Below are 24,856 nucleotides of genomic sequence, written 5' to 3' on the forward strand. Positions count from 1 at the left end.
CCTACCACCTCAGGCGGTCCCCCCTGCCCGGGTCCCGCAGATGGTGCAGCCCGGCCCGGAACAACATGGCTACGGTGTTTCGGCCCCTGGAACGCCTGCGGGTGCCGCGTCCTTCGCTGCATCCCGGGGTGACGGGCTCAGGCTCCGCCTGCTGCCGCTGCACTCTCGGAGGTACGGGCGGCCGCACGCCTGGAAGGAGGGAGGGTGGAAGAGAAGGGAGCGTGAGCCCACCGCGGCCTCTCTTTTTGGAGGAGGCTGGTGCGACCTTTCCCTTTTGCTGCACGCGTGAGCAGCCGGGTTTGCTTCGGGACTGTGAACCCCTCCGCTCGGTGCCTGGAAAGCAAAGGGCAGCTAAGGGCTGCACTTGCAAAGGTCCAAGTTGCTCTTCGAGAACATACCTCAGTCGTCGGGTTTCCTTTTCTGCAAGGTTTTGGTGCGGAGTTCAAGAGATGGGAACCCAAGCTGTGCTGCTTACATTCTGAAAGACTCGAGGCAGGCGTCCTCATCCCCCAAATTATTCCTTACCGTCTTTCTGAAACTATTAAAGGCGTGACTGCTATTGATAATAAAATTATTATAGTGTGCGCGCACACTCACACACACATAGCATCCAGTGACAGAGGTACCCTTCTATATTTACAGAATAGGAAGTAGACAAGGTTGTCACTCGCCCAAGGTCACAGGGAGCTGGCAGATGCTGTATTTGAACTAAAGACCCAGATCTGACAGCGTCACAGGACTGCCTTTTCATAAACAGCTATTTTTGTTACTACCTTACTGTGTCAGATCTCAGTGCACGGTTCAACTGTTTTTAACTCATGCACAGCCAGCGATGCAGAAGGGTACATTCCAGACTTGCTGAGCTGTGGTCAGTGATTTCTGATCTAGGGTTACTGAGTCCAGATCTGAAAGGCTATCTTCAGTGCTGAAGTTTCAAAACTGGAAGTCAGGATGTAGCTTTGCCCAATATTTCATGTTTCTCCCAAAATAAACCAAGCAAAAGTGGGTGTGGGTGTGGGTGTCTGCATTGCTAACCCCTAACTAGATAGCAAATGCCCATTTGTTCTTCATAGCTCATCTTGCCAACCAGTCTTCACACTCCATCAATCCCTACCTCTTTCAAATGTAAGACTTGCCAAGACTTGCATTCAATATTTGACTGGAGATGTTTGCTTCTCACCAGGGATATATAATATTTGTACCTATCTGGATGGATCCTTTAGAGGCAACCATGCTCTTATTTGCTGCGCGGGGCGGGGGGGGGGGGGAGAAGACAATCAAAATGACTTTATTTTCTTTTTCTACTTTTTAGCTAAAAGATACCTACTCACAGATAACATTGTGAAGTTAAAGGAATTTCAACATAAGAAGATAGCTATTGCATATAACCTACCTGGCACCAAAGGTAATATCTGTTTTATTAATTCTTTAATCGTCTGTCATTCATATTTCTTCTTTGTCTCTGTTCACTCTTTCAAGACCTATCTCATAGAGAGAAAAAAAGACAGAGTGGCCATTAGTTTCCCATCAACCCTTCCTCTCAGACTCTGGTACTTCAAGTCCATGGCTCTTCCTTTAGCCCTGCCCCTAGGAACCCCACGAAAATAGTGATATTAGCCCTGTGGCCAGTCATCTAGATCTCTGCCGCTCAGAATATGATTTGAGGACCATCATCAGCATCAACTGGGAGATCGATAGAGATAGACTTGGAAAGGCAGCAGGTTTGAATAGACTACATAGTTCAAGAGTCCAGGCTTTCAAATGTTGATTAAGTATACCATAGACCTGTGATATACTCGTAGGTCAGTAAGACCATGGTGTGGTAGAACATTTGGATTTTTCACACTTTAGAATCTAGGATTTACTTTGAAACGCTCACTGTGTTTGGGGTACACAGAAGAATCAAAAATAGCAAACTTGGCATCTGTTAAGACTGATTGCCAGATGAGGCTCATTATACTGGGTTTTATTTTTTTCCTCCTACTTTTGAGAGCTACTTCAGGAGTTAAAACTGCTTGCTGCTATTCCAGAGAGCCTGAATTCGGTTCCTAGCACTCAACATTGGGTGACTTAGAACTGCCTATAATGGTTCTAGCTTCAACTCCTCTGTTGCCCTCTTCTGGTCTTTGCAGGCAGAAATGTGCACACACCTTTGTGCAGACATGCATGCTTGCATAAAATCAAAATATTTAAAACATGTGAAAAGCACGAAAAACATGAGGACACCAGTTCTTTGGCTTTAGTCCCTGTCATATCTTAGCAATCTTGCTGCGTTCATTCCCTCTGTCCTGCAGGTTGAAGACTTCAAACTCCTTGATAAGCATATCTAAGACTTCCTCTGGCTTTTGTTGATTTGTTTTTAAAAGACCTCATTGGTTACTGTTGGCCTAAGACAGTTTCACATATGAGCATCACACCCTGCCCACTCTTACCATCATCTCCCTACCTCCACTTCCAAACCTTTCTCGCACATTCCTGCCTATGCAGCTTGCCTTGTGACCCTCTGATACACACCCAACACTCCTTCCTCTTGCCACCGCCAGATCCCAGCCAGATCCCACTGAGCGGCTGACTGACATGCCTCCATCCCTCCCATCCTGGTCCTTCTCACTGCTTTTCAGGGTCAAGCCCTAGCAGTCAGGGAGGCAGTCTGTGGGCGTTTTGCTTGCATGTATGTACTATGTGTTTGCAGTGCTGAGGCCAGAAGTGGTTAGCTGCCATGTAGACCCTGACTGTGAGTCCTCTGCAACAGTAACAAGTGCTCTCAACCGCTCAGCCATCTCCAGGCCCCAGGCTTGCCTTTTGATCTTAGGTATTTGGGGGCTATCTGAGGTTTGCATAGGAAGTACTCCCCGCTGTTTCTCGTTATGTTTAATTGCTGTGGTCTTCATGAATCTGTGATAGCTGTGGACATGTTCCGAGATGCAGTCTAAAAGTCAGCCCCGTCTACGGCACTGTCAGACGGGTACTTATACAATCCTGCCACCGTTCTATTATTTTAGGAGCCTACAGTGTCACTCTGTCACGTACCATACTTTGTACAGACTTTTCCATCACCACATTCCCTGATAGTCCTCCACCTCAGGGAACATTATCTGTCCTGCTCACAGTCGCAACAGATGTTAAAATGCGACTCTTCTTACTGCTTTGGTTTTGTTCTCCTGCTATTTCTACAAAGTAACCAGACTTCCTGGGTAGACTTTAAACCCTTAGGGAGGAGAGATAGCTTTGTGCGAGAGACACATCGCTCTTGACTGTGCTTGTGTGGTAAATACTTGAAAGTCAAATTATTGAAGTCCTAATTTACATTTTTAAAAATGTTTTAGATTCACTGGGTTAATGATTAAGAGGTACAGGATGCAAAATCATTGCTTTAAAATCTTCTAGATGAGAAATTGCTTAGAAATCCCCCAAATTGAATCGCTTAGTTCATACAGGGGCAGGATGGAAATGAGGTTGCTCGTACCATTACTTCCTAGCACTGACTGTAGGGCAGGCCCTGTGCCAGATGCTGTCTGTCCATACTCTCATGTAATCCCGTGAGGCATAGGCATCGTAGTCCTGACTTTGTGCATGAGGAACGATGTCTCATGAGGAACAGACAAGCGTCTTCCCAGAGCATGTAAGTACCATGACCCAGGTCTGCCCAGGTCCTTGCAGCTGCAAAACCATCGCCTGGTTCTGAGAAGAAAGATCGAAAGACCCAGTGCCTTGGTCACTAACCATGTAGGAATTTACTCAGACACCGAGAACAGAGCGACATTGCTCTTGTTCTTACGCTGCGAGTGTACATCAACAGCATCCTTTCACAGCTCTGGGCCTTGTAACAAGTCCTAGGCAACTCCTGAACCGAGAGCAGCCCTGCCTTAGGCTCCTGCATTGCGCCTCAAACAGGACTGAGGAAAGTAGTGCCCAGACGCTGTGTGCCCTGAAGCTGTGTGCTCCCATAGAACCACCACTCTAGAGAGGCCCGTCAGTGACCTGAAAATGATTCTGTTGCTAAGAGTGCTAGCGTTTAGAGAACTGCTGCTGTTGTTGTTTGTGGCAGATTTTGTCTTTGTCTTTGTTTTCTTTCTCTTTTTTCAAAGATTTTCTCTGCTCGCCATATAGTGGTATGGTTACTTTCTTGCAGCGACGTAAAGACAGGCCGTGAGGATTGCAGAGGGGAAGCTGACTCAATGCAAGAACACAAAATAGTCCTAGTCACATGGGCTAACGACCACGTGGTGGGCTGAATCCATCGCGAATTTACATTTCCCTCCTTCCCTTCTTCCTATCCTGCTCACTGATAGTCCGAGGGCCTGGCCACACTTACCTTCTCATGAGTCATCTGTAGTTTGATTTGTTAGGGCTGGAATAGTACTTGTTCAGACTTGAGTGTGCCTGAGTATCACCCAAATAGTGCCAGAGGCACTGCTTCCCCCTCAGTTTGTGTTTTCCAGAGAGTGGGGTGGAATGTGGTCCAGAATTTCCCATGACACGGTGGGCCTTACAGACTGTCGTCAGCACACACTCCTCTAGAGGGAAGCCATGACACGAAATGCCCTCGGTACCTCTTTGCAGTGACCTATGGCTAGCTTCCTCTCCCCGAGGTCAGCCTCCTCACGATCCCACCCATCCTGATCGCCACCCCCCTGTGCTTCCTTCCAGAAATCTATTTCAGAAACTTGGAAGAGAAGTTGACCCAGAACAAACTCATCTTGAAGGAAGAGTTGAAAACGGTGCTGTACCTGTGCCAGTCCCTGGAAGATGTGCAGCTGGCGAAAGCCGTCATTTATAGGTGAGACACTTCCTGAGAACCCTGGGGCTTCGTCACCTCTTACCCTGCCCTTCCCAGAGCAGTCACTTCTACACAGGTGACTTCCAGAGATCCCAGCATAACAGCTGCCGTCAACTGTGGACGATGCTCTTTACTCGGGGCCAAACATAGGACAGCACCTCATAGACTACCAACACAGTGGTCAGTCCTTCCAGTTACCCAACCCCTAGCACCTCAGCATACACCAGCGCTTCTCTGCCAGCTACCGGTCTCACAGACAGGTATTTTTGAAGCCTCTTTACTTGGCTAGAATACCGCCTGTTGCTTCCTCTCTCCCTGGGACCAGTGGAGTCCTCGCCCTCCTTCCTCCTGCCTTCTGCCTATGACATCTTTTTTTAGGTATTAGTAGAGATTCCTTTGTCAGAAGGGGAGCACTAGACAGTCCAAGGAGATGTCCCTAAGATTTCTAGTGCTTCTGTGCTTCTCCATGTTGTCTCGCTCTTTCCCCCTCATCATCACTCACTGTTGGCACAGTATAAGCAGCACAAGGCCACAGAAAGACGGAAACCGCTGAGCCCTGGGGCAGCACCACACACAGCTCAGTGTCTCCTAGCTAAGTGATTTGTCTGACCACACCACAGTTGGATGTTGGGAAAGGGAGGCACTGCTGGAGGGGTTGGGGCAGCAGGCACGTGTGAGGAGGACTGGGAATGATGGAAAGTCTCTTCAAAGCTCATCTGAACAGTTAAAGGTTTTCACAGGTCTTTATGCAAATACTTTATGATTTTGGTGATAGTTCAAGTGGTTTTTTATTTGGTTGGTTTTCGAAACAGGGTTTTGCTCTGTAGCCCAGGCTGGCCTTGACAAAGGCACAGTTTCCTGAGTGCTGCGTTACAAGCATGTCACCACACTGAGCTCCTTTCAGTCCTGGTTACTGTTGTAGAAAAGACAGTATTCTCTAAATTAATACAACCTCCATTAGTCTTATTATTTATATGTTAAGGAATCATAATTCTAGTGGTGGCACTAGAGTATTCCACCACATAGCAGCCATTTTAATCATCTGGTCTGTTTATAGTCATCTAAGTTACTTCTAGGGGTTTTTTTTTTCAGCATAACTAATATGGTGAATGACTCTAGAAAACTTAGGCACTCTCGTTTTTGTTTTGGGTCAAAGAGTTTATTAGTTAGTTTTTCATTACTATAACAAAACACCCGAGACAATCTACATATGGAGAAAGGAGATTATCTTTGATTTACAGTTTTAGACAGTCTAGGGCATGACACTGGCATCAGTTTAGCTCTCCTGAAGGTTTTTGACTGTCTCACACTGTGCTGGTAAAAAGAAATCACTTCTCAAGATAGGAGGCCATAAAGCTGAGTGGGACAGACTCCGTCTTTTGTGGTAACTCCTCTGGGACGTGAGGGGGCACATGAAAAATACCTGAGCCTTTTTGAGAGCAATATTCTTAGTTGGTCTGAGGACATCCCATTAGACTCCACATTGGACAACAAACCAAATTCAAATTATAACGCAGACTGCCAATAAGCCTGCAGATCAGGCCAGCAACACTAGTTTTGCTTTGTCATTTGAGAGCCTCTGGTTATTTTCCCCTTATTTTACATGTTATTACCCTAAAGCCTGCAGATACCTGTCAGAATAACACAACGGGATAAACAGGATAAAAGCTCTTGAGTGTCCTTTCTGCTTTTACATTCACTGCCACATTGAACTGTGACTACAGTCCTTCTCTGATCTCATGACACAACGACACAACCTAGTTGCTTTTCTTTGCTACTCTTGTGAGCAGCTGGGCAGGTTGGAAGGTCTAACCAACCTGTTGACTGTCTTCCTGAGGCCTGCCGCTGGCTGCCGGGAAGGGAAGGCCTGAGCTAAAACAGAAGCTCATCTTTAGTGAGCCACACTAAAGGGTGATAACTTTATCTCCTCATAACTTGCATCAGTGCTGTTCAGTTTATGAGGAGATTTTAGATCCTCCCATTTACTGCTGTTGACTTCATTTTGAACGTGGACTTCAAACCCGGGAAACTTTTGCTTTCTGTTTTTAATCTGGCACACGTTCCTCATTTACTGAAATATTTATAGATTTTGAAGACGCCTCACGTTAAATAATAGCTAACAGGAAATAGGTGTCATGTGCTGAGCCAACCTTATCCAGTTCTCACAAAACTATGCAAGTTCCTATCTCTACAGATGAGGGATGAAGCTCCAAATGGTTGACTTTCTTACAGTCACAGAGTCCATAAGCAGAAGGGCTGGGTTTGAACCATCACACGGAAGGAGCCAGAAGGCCTTAGTCACTGTCCTCTCCTGTCTTAGTAACTCAGTTCTCAAGTAGAATAAGGAAGCAGGGCTGGTATCTACCACCACTGTATTTGCCTGTGTGTTTGCTTGCTTACCCCCCCAGCCCTAATGCCACCCCAGCTTTCCTCTGTTGTTTCAGCAGAAGGAGAAATGCATGGTGGGGCCCATTCTAAGGAGCCCCTGCTGCCTGTGCTCCTGGCCCAGCAGGTAGTAGCTTAATCTAGGAGATAATCACAGTGTATATTTTACTTCGTTATTTCGCAGAGTGAGTTAGAGTTGGCCTCTAACCAAACTTTGTTTCAATGCCCAGTATATTAAACTCTGCAATTCCTGATTTTATTCAAATCCTATTTCTCCCAAACTGAGAGTTCCTTATTCTTTATTGTGCTCCCAGCATCTAGTAGAGTGCACACTATGGTCTGTGTGTGTCCTTGTGTGGGTGTATGGTATGTGTGATATATGTCGTGTGTGTGTGTGTGTGTTCGTGTTCATGTATGTATATGTGGGTATGTGAGGGTGCATACACATGGCTAGAGATCACAGTCAACTGTCTTCCTCAGTCACCCTAACCCTTGACTTTTGCGACTAGGTGTCACTGAACCCGGAGCTCAGGGATTGGCTCTGCTGGCTGTCCTGTAAGCACTGAGATTCCTGACTGCATCCGAGATGCAGATGCATGAGCCTGGCTTTTCTGTGGTGCTGAGGACCCCAGACTTGGGTGCTTCTCTTGCTAACTGAGATCTACTCATCCCCGAGTCTGTTTTTGCCACACTGCATCTTTTTGCTCATAGACTAATCTTGATTACCAGGTACCATGCAGAAAACAAGAATTTCACTTTGGGGGAATACAAGTTCGGACCCGTTTTCATGAGGCTGTGCTACGAGCTGGACCTGGAGGACTCTGCAGTGGAGCTCGTCAGAGACAAGGTTATTTACTGTTTCTCGGTCCCTTCCCCTGCTGAGGTGACCTGGTCTTCTCAGTTGTTAGAAAACACATCCTTTCATTACATGTTTTTTTCCTAGGTAAGACTTTCAGGCTGAATAAATAAGCTTTCTGTTTTTCAAGTGCTTCCTTGGAGTTAGCTCACAGGGAGGTTTACAGGTGTCTTTGGAGGCATAGCCCGGTACAGAAGCTGGTGGCCTAGTACATAGCTACCTTGGACGTGTGTCCTGTCTCGGGAGTTACGACTAGCCATTGATTTCTTATCCTGCATCTGTACGTTCTCTTGTTTTCATATTTTTTTTAATTTTTTTTTTACTAAAGTCTGTATTTATAAGTGGTCAAGTCTTAAGATGCTTTTATATATTTTGTTTTTCCTTCTCTAAATCAAAATGTAATTTCGCACACCATAAGGATAAGTCAGTGGATAAGAGTACTTCCCAAGTAAGCCTGAGGACCAGAGTTCAATCTGTGGACCCCACTAAATATGGAGGGGAGAATCTAGTCCTCACAGTTGTCCTCTGACCTCCATGCATGCACCATGGCACCTGCAGTCGCACATATGCACACAATAGAAATAGATACATTTTATTAACATTTGTAGCTTCTAAGAATAATAACAATAACAGTTATTATTATCATTTTTGGAGAACAGCTGCTCATCAGATGTGATTATTATTTCTACCTTAGAGAGGATAAGACTGAATTAGAAACATTATAAATTCATCCGTGGCCGGAGACACTGCTCACTTGGGCTAGTGCCCACCATTAGCATGTTTAGGAACTCCGGAGTGAACTTTGGCGTTCACTCACTCCTCTTTTGAACTTATTCTATTCTGTACTGTTGGAATGGACCCTAGGCTTTTTATATGACCCAAGTAACCCAGGCTGCTCTCTAATTTGTAATCCTCCTGTCTCGGCCTCCTGAATGGGGTGACTCAGATAATTAGCACTAGAGTTGCCCTTCAAGAACACCACCCATTAGGAAGGTGGGCATCACGTATTAGCAAGTAGAGAAAAGGTAGTTTAAGGCAAGTTTCAATGATTGCTCTTGCTGTTCTCTACTTTAAAAAAGAAAGAAAGGGATAGGGCATAATCAGGGGGATGCGCTTGAACAGAACCTGGGCTTGCCCCCCAAGCCCACAGTTTCAGAAAGTACAGCATGGCAGTATGTACTTTATGTACTTACAGTCATAACACCAGGGAAGAGGAGACCTGGATTCTTGGGGTTCGTTGGCCGACCAGCCCAGCCTACCTGTGTGTTCCAAGCCAGTGAGAGACAAAAGCGGCCACGGCACCTAAACAATGATATCCAAGGTGGCCTTCTCATGCACTGGCATACACGGGCACCCATACTCTCATGCACACATTACATGCTGGTATGTGTGAATTAAACAATTAAACAGTGATGTTTAAGGTTGTTCTCTGGCTTTTACATATACTGGCATATGTGTGCACCCATGCCCACACATACACATGTATGTATGTATGTATGTATTAAAATCTGGAAAGTAAACTATGTCTTTAGGGTTAGAATTACTAAAATCTCACTTTTCATTTAATTGGTATTCTTTTAATATTTTAAATAAATATTTTAATGTTACAACTAAAAGAAAATTAAAATTTTCATCATTATAAGTCAAAGGTATGATTATGACAGTAAAATCAAAATGCACATACTTTTTTAAGCCTCAGATACAGAAACCCCTTGTGTAAGAAGGCCTGCTGTAGAGAGGAGTGAACTGAAGAGTGAGGCCTTGCCAAACCCTGCTTCTGTGACAGTGCTTTCTCCATCCCGTGTCTCTTACTCCCGTCCGCTCTGGTCATTGTGCACCACTGCCCCAATGGTGGCTGAGACTCTGGCTTTATTTCTCACAGTCCTCTGGCTCTGCGTTCACTGTCTGCCTGACTTGTACCTAAGCTCTCCTAAACTACAACCCAGCCAGCATTTAGAGCAGACTTTGATTCCTTAGTCTCAGCATCAAGAGTCTATATGGTAGGCTGACCAAGCCCACTCCGTCACACAACAGGTTCTCCAGCAGCGAAGTGAGGATTAAAAAGAAAAAGGGCAGTTAGACAACATTGTAGCGTGACTCCAGTCAGTTCTGAGACTGAAGGCAAATTTAATTTTCCAATCCACTTTTTATACCATTTTAATTACATGCAAGTATTTTGGGCAAGCAGTAGAATAAGGAACTGACCAAGCAGCAATGGAAGTCCTAGATTACTGCCATGACAGTTGTTTAAAAGGGCTTGTCATAATGACTGAAATACTTGAGCCCACTTCCAAGCCCAAAATCTTGCCTGAAGCCTACTTCTTTTGTTGCACCCTGATACTAAAATTCCTGCCTTACCCTACTTCCCTATTACAGCCTGAAGTTAGATTCTTGCCTTACTTACTTCCTTATCGTGCCCTAATGTCAGATTCCTGCCTGAGTTTACGTCCTGTCATGGCCAGTGCCAGATTCCTGCCTGAAGCCCATTTGCTTGTCAGACTCCTGCCAAGCGGTACCGGAGAAGGTTTTCCACAGTAGGCCCTCAAAAAAGAATACAGGAGGGTCTGGTGAGATGGCTCAGTGGGTAAGAGCACCCGACTGCTCTTCCAAAGGTCCAGAGTTCAAATCCCAGCAACCACATGGTGGCTAACAACCATCCGTAACGAGATCTGGCGCCCTCTTCTGGAGTGTCTGAAGACAGCTACAGTGTACTTACATATAATAAATAAATAAATCTTAAAAAAAAAAAAGATAAAAAAAAAGAATACAGGAAACAACATTTGAATATCATGTAAAATGCTGTGATGTAAGAGAATTGAACTATTATAAAACAGCGGTAATGGCAACATAATTTATTCTTTAAAAATCATGATGAGAGGAAATCTTAAGTTTCTTAAGTAGTTCTTAAGTGATAAATGTTACCTAATTTAGCTATTCTGATATGTGTGTATTTTAAAACCAAATACAATAAGTACAGAGGTGGTTTTATTATTAAGATAAATAAAAGTTAAAAACAATGTTATGAACTACCGTTTTAGCAGACTTTTTTTCTTTCTTTTTTTTTGGTTTCCCGAGATAGGGTTTCTCTGTGTAGCCCTGGCTGTCCTGGAGCTCACTCTGTAGACCAGGCTGGCCTTGAACTCAGAAATCCGCCTGCCTCTGCCTCCCGTGTGCTGGGATTAAAGGCGTGCGCCACCACGCCCTGCCCGTGAGACATTCTTGTCTTCAGTCTAAAACCTGCTCTGTTGTGACACTGCTAGTCAGTGCAGGTTCACTGCTACCTTCCTGATTCTTCATTACTTAGGAAACATAGTTCTCATGCTTCTTGTCCAGGGCATCCATTCCCAAAGCTGTAACAGTGCTCAGCAGTTAAGCTTTAAACTCTTTTTTTGTTGTTTTTTTTTTTGTTTGTTTGCTTGTTTTTTGTTTTTTTGTTTTGTTTTGTTTTGTTTTTCAAGACAGGGTTTCTCTAAAAGCTGCTCTATATACCAGACTACGAGAGAATTCAGAAAACCACAGAATAAAACATGTAGAAGTAAGTAAGATACAGGCCCTGCATAGTAAGTGGCTCATGCCTTTACTCCAGCTCGAGGGACACAGAGATAGGTGGCTCTCTGTGAGTTTGAGGCCATCCAGTGATCTGCATGATGAGTTACAGGGCAGCCAGTGCTACCGACTGAGACCTGGTCTCAAACAGACACAGCATGTGACGTCCCTTGAAGTTTTAACTGTTGACCACACTGTATTGTTTCTCTTCTAGCATCTACAAGGCTTCTTCCTAGATTCAACGTCATTCAATATTTTGATGGATATGTTATTTACCAAAGGCAAATATGAACGTAAGTATTACATACAGTCTGAGGTTATGGAAAAACTCCACCGCAGCTTGGGTGGGAAGCGCTGTAGAAGTGACCTTAGATTCCTATTGAGGAGCCCCAGTGTTACCTCACTCCTGAAGTTTGAAAATATCTCTCTGTATGTGGTGGCTGACGAGAACCACCCCAGATTATCTGAAACCTTAGCAAGTTTCTATGCGTTCTTCCTACCTGATCAGGATCCGGGCTATTTGACTTTGAGGAAGGGCTTTCATCATGTTAAAATCTGCTGCTCTTTGGTAGGTGGTGCTGAACTGATTAGAATTTTGGCCACTGCCAGTGGATGCTTTTAACTGCTGGCCACTCTTTCCTTCATTGCAGGCGCACTTCAAGTGTTGATCGAAATGAAAAACCAAGATGTGAGGTTCAGCAAAGACACCTACATCCTTGCTTTTGCAATCTGCTACAAACTGGTAAGACTGTTCCCCTAACCCTCGGGGCCCTGGGCATTGAGGAGGATCTGAGAGTGAATTTACCCTCCCCCTCCCCCCTTTCTTTCTCTGGTTCCTTTAAAATCTACTTTCCATCTGGCACAAATATTTTAATTTTAAATATTCATTTTTAGAAAATTCAAGTTAGCCTTGTCAGGTCTTTTTACCATGGGGAAAGCAGTCATCCTTTGCACTTCTCTGGCGAGCGTGTAGATCTTGAAAACGAGAGACAAGTCCCGCTGGGCTCCAGAATCCCTGCTAGGTTAGACTATTCTAGATCAGTCTAACTGCTCCCCTCTGGAAATCATCCCTTCCTTCCGGGGTGAACTCTACATGTGATTGCTGTCATGTATTCTTTCTATGTATGGGCGTTTCACACGAATGCCTATCTGTGCACTGCATGCATGCCTGGTGCCCGGGGAAGTCAGAAGAGGGTATCTGACCTTCTGAAACTAAACTTGCAGGTGGTTATGAACCATGATGTGAGTGCTGGGAATTAACCCCTATCCTCTACCAGTCAGTGCTCTTAACCACTTAGCCCTCTCCTAAGCCCTGCTACCACGTACTCTCGATTTGTTTTTATAAGCCTTTGTAAATCTTTAAGCCATTCTTGGCTATAGTTCTAAAGGCTATAGTTTACTGACCTCAGGATGAGGTAATCCTTCCCAGTCATACAGCACTAGACCATGGGTCATTGCAAATGGTGATTCCCAGGTAGGATCCTGCCCAGGCATGCTTCCCTGGGTGTATGGAGTACAGAGAATTAATTCAGTTCTGCTGCTTAGGAAGCCAGAGGATGTTCTTCCTGGGTTGTATCCAAGAGGAACTTATTTCATTAAGTGGAGGCAAGTTGGGAAACAGAGCTGCTGAGATTTCCCATCATATACAATTCAGACTTTGTTTGGAGGATTGAGTCTTGAGTCTCACAGACTCACAGAGGTGGGGCTGGAGCTGCCATTGTAAAACCACCACTGTGGTGGCCCGGAGCCTGGGGCTAGGTTTCCCTCACTGACCTGCTGATAGGTGCACCACTGGTTGATGCCTCACTGAGGGGTGGGGCTAGGTTTACATACTGCCCTGCTGATTGGCGCCTTACTGAGAGGGCAGGGCTAGGTTTGCATCACTGACAGACTGAGTGCATCACTTGGAGAGTGGTTGGTACATCACTTTCTCCAATTTAAAAATAAGATGTTCTTTTTTTTAGATGTATCTATTTTATGTGTGTAGGTATTTTACCTGCATGTAAGTATGTGTACCATCCGTGTGCCTGATGCTGGTGGAGGTCAGAAGAGGCCATCAGATTCCCTGGAACTGGAGTTATAGACAGTTGTGAGCCACTATATGTATGCTGGGAACTAAACCTAGATCCTCTGTAAGAGCAACAAGTGCTCCTAACTGCTGAGCCAGCTCTTCAGCCCCCTTGAATATGTATGTGTATATATATATATATATATATATATATATATATATATATATATATTAGCTTCTATTTTTATGGGATTCTTTTATAACCTATGTTAGATTAGTATTAATATTTTCAAATAGTTGGCTTATGTGGAGATTTTCAAGTTGGAAATACCCCAAAGGAAAGTCCCCTATGTTACAGAGCAGTATAGTGCTAGTTAATTAATACTGGGCTAACTGTGTTGTGGGGCTTATGCCTAGAAACTAGCCCACTGCTAAACAAGGAAACTTAGATGTTTATGAGTGGAAACTGCTCTGCAGTAAGCTGAAGACTAAAAATTAAGAGTTGAACGGCTACCATACAGATAGCCTAGTTTATTTGCAAAAAGTCTCTGTATAGCTTTCTTTTCTTTTTGAAATTATAATAGAGAGATGGCTCAGAGGTTCATAGCACTGACTGCTCTTCCAGAGGTTCTGAGTTCAATTCCCAGCAACCACATGGTGACTCACAACCATCTGGGATGGGATCCAAAGCCCTCTTCTGGTGTCTGAAGACAGCTACTGTGTACTCATATACATAAAATAAATGCATCTTTTAAAAAATAATAATATAATTATATCATTTCGTCTTCCTTTTCCTCCCGCTAAGCTCTCTGCTATACCCCTTTCAGATTCATAGCTTTTTTTCACCAATTGTCACATGCATATATGTGTATGTATGTACATGTGTATTCCTCAATACAACCTGCTCAGTCTGTATAGTGTTACTTGTATGCTGACCATTTGGTATCGGAGAGCCAGTTAATGTGCTCTTCCCTGGGGAGGACAATTTCTCCCACTCTGAGTACCTGTCCCTTAGTTGCCTAAGCTCTTTGTGTAGGGTTGAAGCCTGTGGTCTTTCCTTAGGCCACACCGTCATGTCTTCTGAGTGTAATTTTTCAAGTGCCATCAGGTAGGCTCTGGGAAATTATTACTGAAGAGCTGAAATACTGAATGCTCTCAGTCATCAGTGCACCTGAAGGTTCATGGTACTGACTGAGAGTTCTCATCTTCTCACAGAATACCCCGGAATCGCTTAAAATCTGTACTACGTTAAGAGAAGAAGCCCTAATTAAGGGAGACATTATCTCCAGGAGAGCATACTGTTTTGTAGTGGCATTAGCTCTGAATCAGGTAAGACCTTGGGGCAGAAGAGACTGGCAGTGGGCAGGACATTATTGCTTTCTTTTGTTCTTGTTCATTTTTTTTCCCCTCCTAACTGTATTATAAGGAAGTCCTATCTTGAAAGCAGTAGCTTCTTTGCCACAGCAGTTCTCAGCTATACCTGTGTCTGTAAATAACGTTTTCACTTGGAACTGAACCCCAGCATGCATTCTTTTTAGAATGGTGGGCCACCATCTTCTGGAGCATGAAAGAAGGAAGCTACAGTCCAAGGGGAATATCTTTGTTACTGTGAAGACGTCAAATGCCTCCTGTGCAGGGTTCCTAGAGGGCATTTTAAGTTAGTTCTCTCCAAAGTGCAGATGAATAAGGTCTCCCGGGTCAGGCCTTGTTAGTTAGATAGCTCCATCTGCTGTTACTTAGATGAAGCCTTAGCATTCACTTAGCCCATCATCCCCTCACTGACAGACGAAGCAACCAAGGCCCAGAAAGACAATGAAACTCTGATTGGTCTCAGTGGGGGACACAGTGCTGGGACACCTGCTGTCTTAAAGAGCCCACCTCTGAGATTAGCACATTTGCTATGTGGAAAATGGAAGGCTTATGATATAAAAGACTAGGGAGCTCTTACTTAAGACTAATTAGAATAGGAACTTAGGACCTCAAAGGTGATTGTTTCCTTAATGCTGGGGAGGATACACTCCTACTGGGCACCAATTGGGCATGATCACTTCTGGCTTACCAGCATCCATGTCTGTCCAAGGAAGTTGTTTCATGTCTTCCTACTCTGCTGGGGGCTGAGGCACAGGGACCAATGTCCTGTGTGAGGCACATGTCCCCAGTCTTTTCATAGCTCTTTGCCCTTAGGAAGCAGAAGCCATCCCTGTGGGAGCTCACATAGAGCCTCCTGTCATCGTGACTCTGAGTCAAGTGCTGTGCAGGACTCTCCATGGTCGTAGTTGCCGCTTTGCCCTGACCTCAACCTTCTCTGGTAGTGTCAGCGCTTTAGCTTTTGTTTCTGTTCATTTTGGTCGAGTTTGCATTGGTGCTCTGGTACCGTTCAGTCACTCCATTTGAAGTCTTTCTAAATCCTTTTGATTTATGTGTATCTCTTATGTGTTGCAGAACTTCAACTTGGCTTTGTACTGGGACACTAGTCTTTCCTAACATGCTTATATTCATATGACATGCGTGAGCTTAGTGGAATTTTATTTGATGCCTTACATTTTTATAACTTAAAATATTTTCTGGCATGTTGTTTTCATTGGTTTGTACTGCTATGACTACCCTACTAGTCACTCTTAAAATGAAGTCAGAATTTATGAATGAAGCAGACAGACAAGTGCTGGAAGAAGGGCAGTGCCTTGTACTGTTTCTCCGGACGGAGTACAGTGTTTTTCTGTAGGTGGTTTGCTCAGATTGTAGATAACTGGGTGTCAGCCAGGGAGGCAAGTTGGTGGGAGGCTCTCTCTTGTGTCCCCTGTGTGTCCTTACTAGCTACTCTGCCTCACTAACTCAAAGGCCCTGAGAAACCACGTACGCCTTACCTTTTACCTTGAATTTTGGCAAGTTGGGTGGAAATGCTGCTCTGAACGAGCCTTAGCACGGCCTCAGCTTGCCTCAGGTCACCGTTGGAGGACTTCCCTGTCCCACGTCTTCTCTGCTGGTCACTCCAAAGCCATGTTGTTACTTAGTTTTCTCAATCTAATTCCTGTGACAGCAGCTGCTGATGGTGAAGTTGACGTGTTTTCCTTCTTCATCTCCTTCATGGAACTTTAGTGGCTACAGTACCTTTACTGGTGTTTGCTTTTCTTGTAAATATGCCCGGTTTATTGGCTTTAAGGAGGAAATAGAGGTGAAGAGATGGACCTTTGAAATCGTGCTCTTAGGTGCCATTGTGTAGCGACTCCTTCCTTCCCAGGTGAGTAGTTCTCCTCCCACGCTCTTCTGTGGTCCCAGCTGTAGGACCAGCTGTGGTCCTTTCTGGCTCCGTGGTTTAGTGCCATTAGTTACCATGGCATGCTGTTCTCCCAGCTCTCTCTGCTTTGCCTGCAACGTGTCTTCTGTTGAGTTCTTCAAACAAACTACAGAACCTGAGTTCTCAGTGGCTTGTTTTATTGCAGTTTTGCCAGACTTCGCATTTTGAGATGGCCCTTGCTTTCCTTGAGTTTTTTGTTTTATTTTTGAGCCCTGGTCTTCTGTTACGCATCTTGCCCGCTGCTGTGAAGTCTGCCCAATTTCATTTCTACGGCTGACAGACGTGAACTTGTTCTTGTTCCTCATTTTGTCCTCTGTCTCCATGAGCACAGCCTCATCCTGGAGTCCCCTCCACTGATTATTCTCTCGGTTTGTTTGCTGTGTCCTTTTTCCCTCTTCTACTTTCAAAACTCTTTCTTTACACAGTTCTTTCTCTGGTTCTCTTTTGATTACTCATCACTCGAAACTCTGAATGTCTTTTAGAAACCATTGGCAGGGAAGTGACATCCGTGGGACAGAAACACGGGAGTCCTAGTGTAGACAGGCAGCCTTTCCTTTGTGTAACAACTCCGCACTGTAACCTGTGGTCCTGCTGGCGATGCCCACACTTGTTTTCCTGATCTGTGGCTACCTCTCTGCCGCCTCCCGCAAATACAACTTAGCCACGAACCTGCTCTTCCTCCCATCTGTGCCTCCTTAGGGATCCATATTTGCCCCTTACAAGTCGCAAAGTCCCGGTCACTGTGGGTAGGCACTTAGGTCATGGAGTCTAGGTTGTGCTGGTGGAGAACCTCCTAGAAACTAGAAAGTGGAGTCCCCTTCTGTAATGTACAGGTCCTCTGCCTACTTCTTCTCAGCCTTGCTGGGCTCCACCTCCAAGGGTTCAAGACAGTGTGCCGCTTCTTCAGGTATTTGAAGCATCACTGTTCTCATTATACCAATGATGAGGTTAGCTTTGTTTCTCATTGTCCGCCTTTTCTTCAGAGCTGGCTCCAGTAGGAGAAGGGAGAATGCCGGTTTAATGCCTCCATCTTAAAACCTAGGCTCAGAGAGACTGCTAAAATATAGGGCGTCATGTCGCTGGGTAAAACTCTTCATATAGTGTTTGTTTAATTTTGGTTATTACAAAAATCCCATTGTTAGTTTAAACCCATGGGGCCCGTGTGTAGGAGCCCCTGCTTTCTCTAGGTGACCTGCAGGGGACAGAATGACGGTGTGCGCTTTGGGGGATGACTTTTTGTCGTTTTTCTTTCCAGAACCAGTTGAAAAACGCTGTGTCCATTTTTTCTCAAATCATGAATCCAGAAAGCGTAGTGTGTATTAACTTAAATGTAAGTGACTTCCTTATAGTTGGAAATGAGTTGAAATGTGGTCAAATGCCTACTGTTTTTGTCTGTGCAGTGACCTGATTGCCCAGTGTCGTCATTCTGGTCAGAACAATAGTCATTTACCAAGCTCCATTCTGGGAAGAACCACTCCTGTGACAGACGTCATCACCACGGGGCTTCCAGGAGTTTATGAAGGGTGTGTGTGTGCCTGTGTTTGTGTGTGTGTGCATGTGAGTGTGTTGAACGTGTGAGACACGTGTGAGAAGGCTGTAGATTAAGAAGGCATGACTGGACCTACACAGTTCTTTCCCAGGCCCTGGATGAAGCCTGTGTGCTAATTGCATCCCATCTGTGACAGCTAACTCGTGGCATGCCTGTGACTGGTATGCTAGTATGCTTGCTGTGCAGTCAGTAGGCATGGAGGAGACATTATCTATTTAATTCCTGTCACATTATCAGCCTGCTGAGGGACATCTACCCAGTGGCTTATCTGGGCTTCTGTGCCACCTGTGTGGGGCCTTATTAGGGACTGTACTCATCCAGCGAAGACATGAAACATTCGAGCAGAAAATGACAATTTTTTTCCCAGAACTCTGGGAGCAAACTGTCACTACCCCTGGTTTTAGAACAGGGAATCAGCTAAGGCGTTTTGAGGCACTGGAAATGAGGACTGCTTTGCCATTACAGAGAGCGCATCCTCCAGCCAGCCAGCCCATTTGATCCTTGCCTGAGTGCTGAGTACTGAGTACGTGTGTGCTGTGCGGAGTTGTGTAAGGCAAGCTCCCAACTTTTTCTTGTTTTATTTCTTTTCTGTGTGCATGTTTGGCCTGAATGTCTCTGTGTGCATCATGTGTAGTCTCAGTGCCCACAGAGGTCAGCCAGCAGGCATGTTTCAGTCTGAACCCCAGCAGGCCTCCTTCCCTCTCTCTAGCTCCTGGGGCTCATCTTCAGCTCTGCAGCCAGCCTGTCTCCAGGCACCCACTGCATGGTTGTAGCTGGCACAGATGGCACTGGTGCCTCCCTGTTTGTATTCTTCAGCCTAGCCCCTGGGTTGCTTTAGAAGACTGCAGGTGTTGAGAGTTGGAACTTGAAGAGTTTGAGATGGCTCATTGATTAAGCACACTTGTAGCTCTATCATGGGATCCACATTTGACTCCTAGTACTCCCAGGGTAGCTCCAGCTCTAGGGGGATCCGACGTCCTCTTCTGACCTGTGTTGCCAGGTTCCCACAGTTAGGTAGACAGCAGAGTCAGGGTATTAATACAGACAGCGGACTGTAAAGCCCAGGGTCTTCCACTTCTCCAGAAAGGTGAGATTATGAAACTAGGAAGGCTGTGTCCGTCATCCGGGCCTGGGACTCACTCACTACTCCTGGGAGTCATGGAAAGATCACAGGACTGACTAGCATGATCCACTACAGGTGGCCCATTCTGTGGGTTGCAGTTGCTATTCATACCTGTCTCTTGCAGTTGTTAACAAAAACGTAGTAATTAATTTTTTCACAGTCAGACAGTGTTTTGGTAGGAATATACCGTAAGCCTGCTGAGAGGGGGGAGAAATGTCTTAGTTAGGGTTTTACTGCTGTGAACAGGCACCATGACCAAGGCAACTCTTATAAAGGATAACATTTAGCTAGAGCTGGCTTACAGGTTCAGAGGTTCAGTCCATTTTCATCAAGGCAGGAGCATGGCAGCGTCCAGGCAGGCACGGTGCAGCCTCGAGGAGCTGAGAGTTCTACATCTTCATCTAAAGGCTGCTAGGAGAATTACTGGCTTCCAGGCAGCTAGGATGAGGGTCTTAAAGCCCACACCCACAGTGACACACCCACTCCAACAGGGCCACACCTCCTAATAGTGCCACTCCCTGGGCCGAGCATACACAAAGCATCACACAAGTCAAGCCTTGGGTAGGAGTCTGCGCATGCAAAGCAGCATCTGCCGTCTGACGTGGGAGGAAAGCCGCCGCCGGCATGGGAGTAGCATCAGCATGTGTGGTTAAGGACCACACATAAGGAACTTGAATTGATGTAAACTTCCATCTATCCTCTGTGTGAATGCAGTCAAGGAGTTCTCTACTCTCGGGAAGCTTTATTAAAATGGCCTTACTCTTTAAGAAACCCCACTTGGAAACTTCCAGATGTCCAATCTGCGCTCCTCATGTTGCATTATAAACCTGCTTCACCATCCTCTGAGGTGATAAGGAAGAGACAGCTGGCATTCACTGGGGAGGCTTGGCTTGCTCTTTTGAGTGACAAACTGGCCTCAGCTTTCCCAAGGCTGTCACCTCCTTGAAATCTGTAAACGGTTTGTTAGCCTGACAAAAGGCTGTCCAGAGAGAGCGCAGTCAGCATCAGCAAATAGAGATGGGGGCTCTCTTTTGTTTGGTCTGTTTTAAAAATCGGTGTGTTACATTACAATCCGGTGCTGCGGTGAATTAGAGTTTGAACTTACATAACCCACGCACCCCCAGCAGAATTTTATATCTGACTTGCATCTGCTGCCTCTGTGACCCAGAGGGCCTGGTTCCTTATTTTCCCAGCTGGTACTTGCCACATACTGCATTAATTTAGCCTATGATCTCATCAGGACGCACGCATGTCCACTCCCCTGTCAGTCTCAAGAGAACCACGGGCCTTCTGAGCAATGCCACTTGACATCACAGATGAGTTCCCACTGCAGATACATCTGAAAGCCGCGAGGCCAGGGCGGGGCACTCTGTGATTGCATTTGGATACCTATCACCTCTCCAGAAAGCTGGCACGGCTTTAGAGACTCATTTGGAAGACAGTTTACCTTGCAGAGGTGCTGACAAGTGGCTAGCCTGCCCACTGCACTCATGTGTGTGCTAAGACAGGTTAGGCCTTTAATGCCGTGAAGTTCTTGGGGACCAAAATAGCCCTCCCCCGATGAGCTGCTTGGCTTGAGATTTGTTTCCGTCTCTCAGGAGTCTGTTTATTGGAGGCTTGACCCTTACTGTGGTGGGGATGAGGTAGGAGACCTCTAAGAGGCAGCGCCTACACGAGGTTCCCTCCTTATGTGAGGAGCAGTTGGCAGTTAATGGTGTTTGGAGGAGGCAGAGGCTTTTCTCTTGAGGAAGTGTAGCCAGTGACATATTAAATAAGCCACATACTTGTAGAAAGGCGTGTTGGGAAGAGGCAGGGTTCCAGAGGGAGTGGTTGGGGAGAAGGGAACGGAAGGCTCGACATGGCCAAGAGTCATTATATACATGTGTGAGATATTTAGAGGATGGCACCGAGGTCACAGGGGTGTGCTCTCAGGAGGGAGGAAGCCTTGCCAGGCCCTGCCATCTGCCCTGTATGGGCTCGAGCCCCTTCCCGAGCTGAGCTCAGGCTAGCTCCATGACCTGCACCTCTAGACCTTGGAGTTAATGAGCTTCTCCCCTCCCGAAGCATCGGTTCTGTTATGACAGTAAAGATGCAAATATCCCAGCACACAGGCAAGACTGAAGAAGGGGGGAAACAAAATGGCTAGTGTAGGGTGGAAGGGAAACACTGCCTCTCACAAGGACCAGGGCTTCAAAAGCGGTTATTCCTTTTGGTTTAATAATTTCATCAAGTCCAAGAAATTGCCAGGTTTTTATTTTAATGTACACATCAGTCATATAATACAGCATGGTTTATCTCCATGATTAATTGCTATGCATTCATTCAATATGATGGTTTTTCCAATTATTTCTTGTGTTACACATTATTTAGTAGCTGACAAAGGAAAGATCCAATTTTACAGAAAATACATTTTGAAAATAACATCAAATTATAAACAGTGATTAACATTGGTTGATGAATTCTCAGTTATTCTCATTTTAAAACCTTTTCTCTGTGTCTCACATTGTCCTAGTGAGTACTGATAATTACAGGTGAAATGAGCCTTGCTTTTCCATGTGCTGTATGTGCCGGGCTGATAGGAATTCGTTAGCAATGTCATTTTGAAAACTTGGTTGGCGCCTAGTTTTGAAGAGTCTTTAATGGGTACAGTGTAAGTAGGCTTCACTGAGACATCAGCCAGGGTTTAAAGTTGGGGTATTTATTTTGTTTTCGTGTGTGTGTGTGTGTGTGTGTGTGTGTGTTTCTTTTTGTGGAATTCAGGAATCAAACTCAAGACTGGTGTATGAAGCACCTCTGATGTGAGCCTCCTCACTAGCCCTCACCATGGCGATGTCATTATACTATAGGAAAGTACATTTTGGCTGGTGAGTGTACATGCCAAGCACTTAAAAAACATGTATATGCTAATGAATTAGGGAATAGTATTTAAAAGGGGTGCCTGTCAGCTCAGGCATACCTCAACATTGAAACGCCAGCTCAGTCTTGTCTGGTTTTTATTCAGATCTTGATCCACATCCAGTCAAATATGTTGGAAAGCCTGATAAAGATCTTAGAGGACTCTCTTGACACAAATTTATCGAAATTTGTAAGAAGACACACATTCTCAGAGGAAGTGGTAAGTGTGCCAGCGCTGCAGGTGGCACCAAGTGCAAGCTCACGTGCTCACCCGGTGTACCGAGACCACCTGTGCAGCAAGAGGCCAGACACAGCAGTCTCTCTTGCATGCGTTAATACAATGACTCTTTCTTCCTAGGATAGCATGGCTTTTGGAATTCTCAGGTTCCTCCCATGTTGCTCTCTCCCTGTACTATTCTATAGGTCCCTTCCTTCCTCTGAATAATGACTTCACGCTTTTTCAGTTTTCTCTCAAGTATCTGTACCTTTCCCTTGCTCCTTGCTCTCAGTTAACCCTTGCTTCCTTTGGTGGGAGGAAATAGAAGCAAACTGAAAAAAGCGACTGGCACAATATCGGCCATTCTGATTTTGAGTTGACCCATTTTTACAGGGTTAGTGATGGACCTGAGGCTGCTGTTGAGAGCTCTGGTCCATATATTAGACCGGTCAGTGGCCTCCTTGGCATGTCCACCCCGATGTTTCATCTCCAGAATAGAATTACGGATTGTCCATCCAATTTTGGATCTCCCTCTCCTCCCCATGACACTCCCTCTCAGTGTCCATCGTCACGTTTCTAAGACCCAAGTTAGGATGGTGACATTGATCCCCTTTCTTCAGCTCCTTAGAGGGAGTTCTTCACTGTTACCCCACAGTGTGCCCCATGTGCAGTCACCTCTGCATCTGTCCTGTGCTTCTCCCAGTCCCAATCACCATTTGTTCTCTGGGCTGTGATGGGTCCTCTGCTTATTCTCTGTGCAGCTTGTGAAGTCTCTATCAGACAGTCGCCCTTGCCATCCCTATGGCTTTTAGGGTGGATCCCAAGCACCATTCTGTGCACTGCGTGAAGCCCTGTATAACCTACCCCACTCACTGCCCTTGCTCTCTATGTAACCTGTCCCACCTATCGCCCTTACTCCCTGTATAATCTGCCCCACCCACCGCCCTTACTGTATTTTATGGATTCTGTTGACCTCTGACCTCCCCGCTTATGTCTCATTGTAAAACGTGTGCTTTTTTGAGTTGCCTCTCGAAGGTAAATTGATATGGCTCTCTCTCATAGTCAGTCATGCCTATGTGCCCTGGTGTTTATCCTTATATATATGCTGTACATTTCTACATGTCTGTTTCTGCTTCAAAGAGGATAGGAAGACCTCACTGTGATGTAATGATTACTCTTTTCCAGCTGGCCAAAGTGAGGGAAAAACTGAAGGACAGCCCTGCACTCACAGCCAGATTCGATGAGGTCTATGGGAAGCTGCACGTGAACGGTCAAATCACCGTTCATTCTTTGGATGCTCTGCTCTGCCATGTCCCCCGGGACAAGAGATCCAACTTGTTGCTGTTAAAGAAGAGGGCAATCAGCCATCGGACCTTACAGCCTCTCAGCCGGTCCCTGCTGACCGAGTAACTGGTTTCCATTTCCCTGGTCTGCTGCTGCTACAAGTGGATTACTGGCTTCTCCGGGCCGGACATCTTACTTACTTCAGTGCCCCAGTGCTGACGCTTGGTCTCCCTAAGTCCTAAGTCCCCTGAGTGGTGACGTGCTACCAGAGAAATGGGAAGAGCTAGCTCAAGCCAAGGGAGCTCCACAGAAAGGCAGCTGCCCTTGTTTCAGAGGCTCCAGAGTAAGACTCAGAGCTGCTAATGCAGCCCAGTAGAGTGGAGCTCAGGAGGTACCCGCAGACGGGATTTCTCATGGTCTTGACTGACCTTTCACTGCAGAGGTGACTCGCAAGTTGGTGGGGAGACCTGAAACCCTCATCTCCCATCTTTGGAAGTGGCGGAGGCCTTCCTCATCTCCGCCACCGTTATTCCATCTGTGAGGCGATGCTGCCTGGGTGTGCTTGGATGACTTCATATTTCCATTCAAGGTTCAGTAGAGTTCAACTTTCTCCAGAATAAGAAATAAAAGGTTCTGTGCTGACTTGGGTTGTGTTTTTTTTCTTAGCATGTAAACAAAACTAGAATTTAGCCTTCAGAACTGGTAAGTATGCTAAGTTTAAAATGATTATTGCCATTGTCACTGGCAAGCCAAAAATGCCAATTGAAAACCCATGGAAGGCTCAGTTTTCTACTGAATCTCATAGTTGGACCTGTGTGTCACCGTGTCTGCTGTGCACGTCTCCTTTGCGTCCTCTATTGTTGTTACTTTATTAGCAGTTACTGTAAAACTGTCTTGACAGCACTGCCAGTTTCTGTG

General features: G+C 45.6%; 1 protein-coding gene across 1 annotated transcript; it reads left to right on the forward strand.

The window, feature by feature from the left end:
* Nucleotides 1–30: 30 nt before the first annotated feature.
* Nucleotides 31–24,580, forward strand: Ptcd2 (pentatricopeptide repeat domain 2). The gene is made up of 10 exons (XM_021180334.3): nucleotides 31–171; nucleotides 1,313–1,405; nucleotides 4,651–4,780; nucleotides 7,895–8,012; nucleotides 11,782–11,860; nucleotides 12,218–12,309; nucleotides 14,791–14,904; nucleotides 18,126–18,200; nucleotides 22,544–22,657; nucleotides 23,840–24,580. The coding sequence occupies exons 1-10, from the start codon at nucleotides 66–68 to the stop codon at nucleotides 24,062–24,064; spliced, it is 1,146 nt and encodes a 381-aa protein (XP_021035993.3). The 5' UTR covers nucleotides 31–65; the 3' UTR covers nucleotides 24,065–24,580.
* The last annotated feature ends 276 nt before the right edge of the window (nucleotides 24,581–24,856 follow it).

This window comes from Mus caroli, unplaced genomic scaffold (assembly GCF_978045245.1).
Source record: "Mus caroli unplaced genomic scaffold, Mus_caroli_1 scaffold_15, whole genome shotgun sequence".
NCBI classification, from domain to species: Eukaryota; Metazoa; Chordata; class Mammalia; order Rodentia; family Muridae; genus Mus; species Mus caroli.